At 29.8% G+C, this 10604-nt stretch overlaps 3 protein-coding genes across 3 annotated transcripts in view; all 3 read left to right on the top strand.

Annotated features, from left to right (window-relative positions):
• The window catches only part of LOC108684983 (calpain-A-like), an 11238-nt gene extending 11090 nt beyond the window's left edge, over positions 1 to 148 (top strand). Inside the window, exon 14 of the mRNA XM_018189564.1 lies at positions 5 to 148. Within this exon, the coding sequence (XP_018045053.1) occupies positions 5 to 62 (58 nt within the window). The 3' untranslated portion in view covers positions 63 to 148. The remainder of the gene's footprint in view (positions 1 to 4) is intronic.
• A 1371-nt stretch (positions 149 to 1519) lies between these two features.
• LOC108684907 (retinol dehydrogenase 12-like) lies at positions 1520 to 3974 on the top strand. Its single transcript, XM_018189449.1, has 4 exons — positions 1520 to 2155; positions 2416 to 2651; positions 2713 to 3010; positions 3394 to 3974. The coding sequence occupies exons 1-4, from the start codon at positions 1883 to 1885 to the stop codon at positions 3562 to 3564; spliced, it is 978 nt and encodes a 325-aa protein (XP_018044938.1). The 5' UTR covers positions 1520 to 1882; the 3' UTR covers positions 3565 to 3974.
• A 1381-nt stretch (positions 3975 to 5355) lies between these two features.
• Positions 5356 to 10604, top strand: part of LOC108684914 (serine/threonine-protein kinase VRK1-like) — a 7234-nt gene continuing 1985 nt past the window's right edge. The window contains exons 1-6 of the mRNA XM_018189456.1: positions 5356 to 6041; positions 8048 to 8220; positions 8313 to 8438; positions 9571 to 9767; positions 9850 to 10090; positions 10346 to 10546. Of these exons, the coding sequence (XP_018044945.1) occupies positions 8055 to 8220; positions 8313 to 8438; positions 9571 to 9767; positions 9850 to 10090; positions 10346 to 10546 (931 nt within the window). The 5' untranslated portion in view covers positions 5356 to 6041; positions 8048 to 8054. The remainder of the gene's footprint in view (positions 6042 to 8047; positions 8221 to 8312; positions 8439 to 9570; positions 9768 to 9849; positions 10091 to 10345; positions 10547 to 10604) is intronic.

Here is a 10604-nt window from a genome sequence, read left to right on the forward strand (position 1 = left end):
ATAAAACCCAAACAGCTACGTTCACTTTGGAAGAGTGGATGGAAAAAACACTCTATTCGTAATAAAATATAAATTCAATTTATCATAAACTTGAGAATTTTTCTAACCAATGTATCAGATTGTGATGATAAATGGCCGTAACTATGAATGAAAAATATTTTTTTATAGAGAACCGCAAAAGAGAACATACTTTATAAGTTGAGAGATAATGTATATGTACCTACACAAAGCTTATTAATTCCTTCGAATCAATGTTACGAAAGCATGTGACTCTACACACATACAGTATATGAATTTAAAAGAAATGAGAAACTGTATTTATACATAAGAATATATATATATATATATAAATATTCCATCTGTAATAATTATGTTGATTTGTATGTGGAAGAATATGGTATCGCGTGCCTTAACATTATTTAAGTATTTGCAACATTATCATTAAAATTTATTTTAAAAATATAAATAATTTATTGAAACACATAATGTGTATATATTAATCCGTAGATTTATGCTTTTTTAATTTTAATACTATATAAATACTATATAAAGCAACATTCTTATTAATTTTTACAATTTTTCATTTATATTTTATAAAATTGACAAGAAAATGAAATGGAAAATAAGTGAAGAATGGAGTGAGTGTGTATGTTGCAGAACGAAATTATAAAAATACATTTTCAAAATAATTAATATTTAATTGCATTCAATATACTAAATAAATTAAATTCATATTTAAACACTGTGTTTCCATTATATATATTCGGTTTAACTGAAATATGAAATATTATAATTCAATTTTATTTTAAATTGCATTATCTTCAATGATATTTTATTAGTGATGTTAATATGTATCTATTATACAATATATTTAATAATCTTTTTGCATTTCTAACGAGTTCTAAAGGGCCCTATTCTTTGTAGCTAAATTTCTTACTCAGTTCATTTTTTCTTGTTTTCTATTCAATTGGAAAGAAAAGGAAAAAAGATAAACCGTGCGAGAACTTTAACTAAAAAGAATAGATCTAAGAATTTCTGTTTCGTACAATATTAGCTACTTTTTAACTTAACAAAAGCATCCTAGCTTCTCTTCTTTATTTCTTCTTTTTATACTTTTATAAATGAAAAACAAAATAATAATATAGATCTATTTACATTACTTATATATTTTGCATTCAGTATCTTCGCTTTTTTTTTTCTTCAAAGTCTAAATTAATATATCATTTATTATCTCATTTTAAATGCAATAATATTTTCGAGAATTTCAATGGGAACAGATCTATTATCGACATACTTTATATAATAGTTATTAAAAATTTTCGAATATCGATATGTTGAAAATTACAAATACACTTGAAATTGAAATAATATTTTATCGAATATACAAGGTATCCCGCATTTTTTGCCATTTTTATTGAAAAGGCTATTCAAGGGCTCGTAAAAATTTGCGTATGCTGGAGTATTTGCGTTGCAGCGCTTGCGCGTTACGATTGTAAATATAAAGTTCCGCGTAGGAGTAGTTTGCGGCGGCACTTGTGATGTTACAGTAATTATTTTGTTCGAGATTGTCCGAGATGTGGAATCGCTCGGAGTGCTTGAGATAAGATTAGCCTTTGGACTGATGCTCTTTGCCTTTAATTGTTGTCATGCTGTTGTACGCGACAAATTAGAAGCTTCATTCGATTGGATCGAACGTGCAAGTACATAATATTGTGTCATGCTTAATGTTGTATGCATTAGCAACGTTTGAGCCAGTCATCGCAATCAACCACGATCAACGTACGTCTGTTTTCTGTGACTGAATTAATTTACACTCATGTGTTACACTTGAAACATAACAGTCTCATGCCTCGAGGTTAAAAGTCACCTGGTATCAATAAATATGGTATCTTCGTGGTGTTATTTCATACTTCCAATGGTCTTGCTCATCGGCTTGCTCCGCAAATGTCGAGAACGCACTTGGGGAAAATGTAAGAGCAGCAGCAATCTACAAGACCGGGTATTTCTTGTGACTGGCGCTAATTCCGGCATCGGCAAGGAGACGGCGAAGGAATTGGCTAAACGAAAAGCCACGATTATTATGGCCTGCAGGGATGTACAAAGTGCAACGAATGCCATAGCAGAGATACGCAGCAAAATATCTACTGGCGAATTGGTGATCATATAATCTTTCTTTAATAAAATTGTACAGTAATCTTTACATATCGAATTCTATCTCTATATTATTTACTCTTTATCTGTCCAAGCAGACCAACAAGTTATAATAACGTCAAAATGACATTAAAATAAATCGGAGATAATTGAAAAATGACTTTTAGTGATTATTTTAAAATCATTTTGACATTATTTTGGTATCATAATGACTTATTCTACTTGGATACTTTCTAACTTAATGATTTATCTCTATTCATACAGATTCCTATGGAGTTGGATCTTGCATCTTTCTCATCGATTAAAAAATTTGCCAATGAAGTGCTAAAGAAATTTTCCCAAATTCATGTGTTGATCAATAATGCCGGAGTATACGCACCTCTGAAAGATCACGCTTTGACAAAAGATGGATTTGAGATCCATTTCGGAGTAAATCATTTGGGTCACTTTTTGCTTACAAATTTGCTTTTAGATCGTCTGAAGGAAAGCGCTCCTAGCAGGTTAGTATAAAGTAATGTTTTAGAGTGACAAAACGATGTTGAAATAAAATTTTTTATACAGAATAGTGGTAGTGACATCCAAGCTTTTGGAATCTGGAGTAATAGATTTTTCAAACTTGAACGGCGAAAAAGGATTACCGGTAAAAAGCAGAATGAATCCTGGCTATTGTAACTCAAAGCTTGCAAATGCATACTTTGCCGCTGAGCTTGCAAAACGAACAGAAAATACTGGTGTTAATGTTTACATGGTGTGTCCTGGATTTACTTATACTGGTTTATTCAGAAATGTGAAAAGAAGCTGGTTTCATTATATCATTTTCTCGCCTGTTGCTCTTATGTTTCTACGCACTGCAAATCAGGTAAATATACAAATCAACATATAATCCACTTTTAGAAAATCTTTTACCTTTATAAATTCTCTTATTTAGGAAATTAATACAAATAAGAGGACTTTTCCCACATTGCATGAAATATCTATATAAATCATTTTTTGAAGTATTTCAATAAAATATTTCATAAACGTTTATAAATCATTTTAAAATATTGCATTAAAACATTTCGCAAAAATATTTTAAAAATATTGTAAGAAAAAGAATATACTTTAAAAAACTGATTTCCCAATTTACATTTTAGAAATATTTTATGAAAAATTTCTGAAATATATTTCAAATCTTATAATGAAATATTTTGGAAATATTTCATGCTGTATGGATTATTTTCTATTACAAATTAATATTTACAGGGTGCGCAAACGGTATTGCATTGTGCAACAGAACCGTCATTATCTGAGGAAAGTGGATATCTGTATCGCGATTGTAAACTTTATGTCTCTAAAAAAGAACTAGACCCAGAAGTAGCACTCCATCTGTGGGAAGTAAGTGCGAAATCGACTGATTTGAAGGAGATGAAATAAATGATTTTAGAATACACACACGCGCATATTGTACATGTACAATTGACAGCAAAACTGCTGTTCTGTTCTGGTGTAGTGAGGAATTGTGCATGTATTGAGATTCTTTTTCTCCAACTGATTGGTTAATTGCTGAAAGAGAAGTCACAGAGAGACTTTTAAAGGAAAAAAACTCGATACAAATGCAATCTTATTCACTACATGTGAATTAGAGGACACTTTTGTTCTTCATAGTGCCATTTTACTTTTTGTTGTATTTCAAGTGATTATTCGATATTTATTTTTATATGTATAGCGAATAGGAACTAGATAATGTGGCACATTCTTATTCTATTTTTACGTATTTAAATTACAGCGAATGGATTTTTTATATATATATGTATATTTTAAGATAAGATGTATATCTTCTATTTTGGTGTATATGTATATTTATATATTAGATACTCTCAACTCTTCTAAATTATATAAATCCCTAACAAGTGCGGCCTTCTGTTTTTTTCGCATTGAACAATCTGATGTAAAATATCATCTTTCATAGTTGAGCGTATAATAGAAAAGATGTATGTATTTAGAATAAAATACTATAGAGTCTTTATAGCTTTTAAATCTTTAAAATTTATCAAATAATTATGTGTTAATTATCGGACATCAACAAAGTTAATTCAAATTGATTTTCTGTTCCTAATTGTTTTACTGTTTATATATCTTTTATATTTTCACATAATTATATTCTTGAATAAAAGTTGAAAAAGATTAAAACATTCATACAATGAGTTTTTAAATGTCCCAATGTTATAAAACTGAAAATTAGCGCTTTCACAGTGCCACAGTTGCACAGAAATTTCTTAAACGTTTACCATCTATTAACGAAGTTTAATTTTAATTTCGGTTTAACTAATTCTTTATCTTTTTCTAGTTAGAAAACTAGTTTTTCAAATTAGAAAAAGAGTAAATTGAACTAAGATGAAAATTAATTTATATTGGTAGAAAAGGTATAATTCTTAGAATTAGAAAAAAATAGTTGAATCTATAGATTACAAATGAATTACATTGGCTTACATTTCGGGGAGATGCTATTAGCGCTATTTATGTTATTCTATCTTTATTGTCCATTAGACGTGAAACAAGAATAATATTATACAATAGCGCTGATAGCGCGCTTCTCGGATGCCCATTGAGATAGAAACGAACATGAGAGAAAGAGAGAGAGAGAGAGAGAGAGAGAGAGAGAGAGAGAGAGAGAGAGAGAGAGAGAGTGAGTGAGTGAGTGAGTGAGTGAGTGAGTGAGTGAGTGAGTGAGTGAGTGAGTGAGTGAGTGAGTGAGTGAGTGAGTGAGACAAAGAGAAAAATAGAGATGGGTTTATTTTCAAAATCTTACAGCTGTCGAGTAAAATTTTATAATTCATATTTCTTGCCTCAAATAATTGTTTTGATGCCACTATAGTGGTTTCCTATAAAAAAATACGTTTCAATTTTCGTTGCCGGTTGTATGCCGGTTTTATGAAAGATTCACATGCATGCGACATATATGTGTCATCCGTAGTAAGTCCAATGGGCGTCCAATAGGCAAACGTGTTCTTTAGAGATCACAGCTGGAGACGCTATCGTCCCTAGAAAACAGATGTTCCTACTGGTCGTACATCGTGTACAGTACGAATTTTCAATTAGCCAATCGCTTTCCGTTACGTTCTGTTATTCGGGAAAAAAAAAGACCGAGTTGGTTGGTCGTATTATCGCTTATCGCGCGATACTTGCTGCTTCTATGCGAGAAATATCGTTGTCGTTGGAGACAGATTCCAGCTGATCGGCGCTCCCGCGAAGAAGCGTATTTCGAAGAGGGTGCGATGTGATTTGTTGAGTTCGGTGCGGAGGAGTATCCGAGGTGGAATCGCGATTCGGCTGTGTTGGTGTCCGTCCGGTTCGTCGTCCAAGAGTGGCCAAGACTCAAGCTGTTGCAGGCTTCGAATGCGTTTTCCACTCGCGTTGTTTGACACCATTCTGCAACGGGACGTTGGCGAAACGTTGCTTCACGCATTTATCAAACGTACGCGACAACATTACGTTAGACGTTGCGGGACTCCAGCACGTACTGTGCTAGCACTTTGTAACATACAATCGAGACGATCTGCGATTTCACTGTTTAGGCGTTCCTTTCTTTGTGCGTGGCGAATTTTACATACGCAGACATTCGTCTCCGAGAAAAAGCGCCGGTTGCTTGTACATCGACGCATGATATTTCGAATAATCTTGAACGACATACGCTTGTATCTCGCTGTATTTCGTTCAAGATCCTCTCGTGACTAACCTTGCGGAATGCATCAAGCATTTGGAATCAAGCAAGATATAACTGCGAGTTTTTAGTTGTGATCGAGACATTCTTGTGAATGATCGCTTGAATACACGATATGAGTTCCTCTTGTTAACTAATAACATAAGCCGATACAGAAAAAAAAAGATATTAGAAAAATACGTACGTCCATGTAAGTATATTATTGTTACGTAGAACGGCATGTTGACAAGTTATATAGAAATTGAATTCGATGTTGTCGATGAGGCTCTTATTAAGTATTGATATCGAAATCCATTTGTAATAAACATTTTTTCGTGTACATATAATGATCTCTTGTTATTGAAATTCACTCGAGTTATTTTATATAATTAATTGATATATTTAAAAGAAATTTTATTATTAGTAGCTTTGTATGGTTACTGTGAATACAATGTAAATATGTCATAATAATTTACTGAGAACCTTTACCGTGTACATATGTACAAATATTACATCATGTAAGTTAGCATATTACAAAAAATCATAGCAAATGGAAATAGCGAATTATGTTTATCGCTAATTTAAAGTCTGTTTTTTATTCCTGTACTAGAACTTTTTTCTCACTTTTGCCAATTAATATTAAATATAATATTAAATACATATCTATTTCACTTTATTTTTATTTCATTTTATTTCACTTTAAATGTATACTAGTTACTAGTGTACTAGTTCAGCTACAAAAAACAGTCTTCAATTCAGATTTTTTAGTTATTTGCACTATTCTGCATTGGTGGTTCAAAAGAGCATTATATACACATGTATATATATATATATATAATATTATATATGTGTATATGAAGATATATTTGTAGAAATCATAATATAATGTTTATTGATGAATAATACTGAAAATATCAGATACATATTTTACTTAAGAATGTAATGGATGATATTAATATTGGCTATTTTTCTTTAAATATTTTATATTTTTATGATTTTAATAACTTCAGCTTTTAATACACAATCAATACGAACTAAAAATGGCTCTGCTGGTATCGAAGTTAGATTTTAATGCTTAAATAATTCATATGAATTATATATATACTATATATGCATATATATCATATTTATAGTCATTCGAACTGTGCACCGAATTAATTTTCCAAATTTATAAATACAATTAATGATATAATAATATCACGAATTAAATTAAATTGACAAGCAATTTTTAATAATTTGATACTCAATCAAGTACCATATTTGAAAGATGTTAATGAGCTGAAAAACAACTTTTAGTGTTATGCAAAGTAATCAGGTAACTAAATTTGCTATAGGTAATGTTATAATTTCTGAACCATGCAGTAGGCTGCTTGTCTATTTACGATAATTTTTATGTACAAATATTTTAATTTATAAATATTTTAATTTTTTTACTCCTTTACTCTAATATTTTAATTTTTTAAATACATAACTCCATTGTCTTACAACAGACTTATGTATTTCAATTATTCTGTATATGCGATGAATAATATTCATAAAAAAGAGCAGTATTTTACTGCTATATATGTAGCAATATATGTATCTTGTTTAATGAGATTGTCGGGACGAAATTAAATCATTGATGAATGCGAGTAACAATAAAATAAATGTATATATAACTTTATATATTTGTAATTTATTAAAGAATATAATTTATACGTTAATCGGAAGACATAAATATATATATAAATGATTTTGCATTTTTTAATTTTATATTTTTAAACATCTGCTTTTTATTTTTAATTACAAATGTATATGTAGGCATCCTTAATTATATATTATTATAAAAATTTGTTTATAACAATCATAAAACTAATATATATGATATACAAATATGTTATTTTAATGGTGACATTTTTACATAATTAATATTAAATACAGCATAAACTTAAAAAATGTATACAAGCGGCATTTATTAAGAAATAAATGAAAAAATAAAATATAAAATTATTAATATCCTTGATTAATGTTCTTGTTTGTACAAAATTGTGAAATTTTTTTATGCAATTTATTGCTATCATATATTTGTATTAAATAAGTTGTATCTCTTATGATACAATTTTGATAGTAAAAAGAATCCTGTTACGAATATTGGATAAATTTCTCTACATGATGAGTCATATTTTTGTCAAGTAGTAAATATTTAATATATATATATATATATGAATGATTTAATAGTGATAGGATGCCACCAAGACGAGCAGAAGATGTGCCTATGAAGAGAATAGCAGCTGCAGGTTGTAAATTACCAGCGCAATTGCCAGCAGGAGAAATCTTGACGGATATTACACAGAATAAATGGAGACTAGGGAATACCATTGGATATGGTGGTTTTGGAGACATATATCTTGGTAAATATTTGTAATCTGTTTTCACTTATATTTGAAATAATCCATTCTATAATTTATATTTGTAATTATGTATTAATCTTTCGCTTCCGTAGCCTCTAATGACATTACATCACCTGTTGGTCAAGATGCAAAGTACGTCATAAAGATTGAACCTCATAATAATGGGCCATTATTTGTCGAAATGAATTTTTATATAAGAGCAGCACGGAAGCACATGAGTAAGTAACACAATTAAATTAACATATATATAAAACTAATAATTTTGTATATACACACACATACATGTGCGCGCATATAGAGTGGTCTATTTTACTCAATCCATAGAATATATCTCTAAATCTTTAAGAAAAAATATTTTTCTGACAAAAATTGCTCAATTATTAGGGAGTAAAGAGACCTTGAGAACCTGATCTTAAGATATTCTAAGATCAGGTCTCAAAGTTACCTAAAATTTTTTAAACATTTTTCGTAAGGTGAATTCAATGAAGATCACCATTTTTTTTCTCTCTAGCAACTTTTGTTTGAACCGTTTTTATTTTAAACTTACGAATTTTGAGATATTCTACTGAATTGATTGAAACGGACATGTCTATATATACATATACAGAATATTCAAAAAAAGTTGAGATTTACTTGAAATCTCGGATTTACTTGAGAGAATGATGTTTTTGAAAGAAATGTTTCAGACAAATATTGTAAGGTGTAAAGAGATCTATTTACATATCTTATTAGTTTGACCTTGGGTGGCGTCAAGATCGAATTTTTTTTTTAATGGAACACCCTTTTGATTCCAGAATCTAATATCTCTTTTCAAAAACACTATAATAAAGTTATTTTTTATTAAGTACTTTTATAAGACTTGAAAGTCGCAGTATCGCCTAGCATTAGCATAACGTAAAAATAAACTTTTAGTGTAAAAATAAAAAAAGTAATAATTTCCTTATATATATAAAATAATGGCCTTGGTTATATATATAATAATGGTTTCGACAAATGTTATTATATATATAACCAAGGCATATATATGTTAGAACACGATCCTTGGGATGTTCCATTAAAAAAAAATCGGTGAAACCAATCGGTGACCTTGATCTGAATTTGGCAATGCCATCCAAAGTCAAACTGATAAGATCAGTAAATACATCTTTTTGAATCCTACAATTTTTGTCTGGAACACTTTTCTGTAAAATTCATATTTTTTTAAATATTCAGGTGTCTCAATCTTTTTAGGACATCCTGTGTGTGTGTGTGTGTGTGTGTGTGTGTGTGTGTGTGTGTGTGTGTGTGTGTGTGTGTGTGTCTGTGTGTGTGTATACTTCAAATGATTGTATTTTTTGATATATTTTACAGTTAAAAGTTGGTGTGAATCTCAGGGAAAGAAGAGAATTGGTGTACCCACATATGAAGGATCAGGATCTCATTTTTATGGAGGTCATCGATATAGGTTTCTAGTAATACCTCGATATGGCGTGGATATCGGAAAATTATTTCTATCGCATAGAAAGAAATTACCAACAAAACTTGTTAATACGTTAGCTGTTCAAATGGTAAATTTCACATTGGAATTGCATTTTGTAATTAATAATTGATCGAGATTGCAATTTAATAAAATTTCTTTTTTTTTTATAGCTTGATGCATTGGAATATATTCACAGTAAAGGATATGCTCATGCAGATATTAAGGGACCAAATATCTTGTTATCATATGGGAATGAAATAGGAAAGGAAAAGTCGATGGCATACTTGGTAGATTATGGACTGGCATATCGTTTCCGTACAGGAACCGGTGAACATAAACCATTTGTACATGATGAGAGAAGAGCTCACGAGGGTACTTTAGAATTTACATCGCGGGACGCTCATCATGGAAGTATGTCAATCATTTCAGTAACGCATATTACAATCGCACATTTGCAATTTCTTTTTATATCAAAATTGTAAAAATAAACGATTTTTTTCCTTCAAAAGAGCTGATAAAAATGATGATGATGTGTTTATCTTAGGATTTATTACATAAAAAACAATTTAATAATAACTATTTGATGAACTGAGCTTTTTTTCTATTTCTTTCAACTATTATTAAATGAAAAAGTTATTCTCTCTCATTCAATAAAATATTTTTTAGCACATTCAAGGAGAGGAGACTTAGAGACTTTAGGATATAACATTATACAATGGTTGTGTGGAAAGTTACCTTGGGAAAAAGATAGTGATGAGATAGGTTTCACTATGAATCCTGAAGAAGTTCATCAACAAAAAGAGATTCTTTTATCAGACTTATCCCTATTTATGGACAAGTGCTTTCCTGACAAGAAAAAACCGCCAGGTTAGTAAAAATATAAATATAATAAAAAAAAAAATATATATATATATATACAGTGTTA

This window comes from Atta colombica, unplaced genomic scaffold (assembly GCF_001594045.1).
Source record: "Atta colombica isolate Treedump-2 unplaced genomic scaffold, Acol1.0 scaffold141, whole genome shotgun sequence".
Taxonomy (NCBI): domain Eukaryota; kingdom Metazoa; phylum Arthropoda; class Insecta; order Hymenoptera; family Formicidae; genus Atta; species Atta colombica.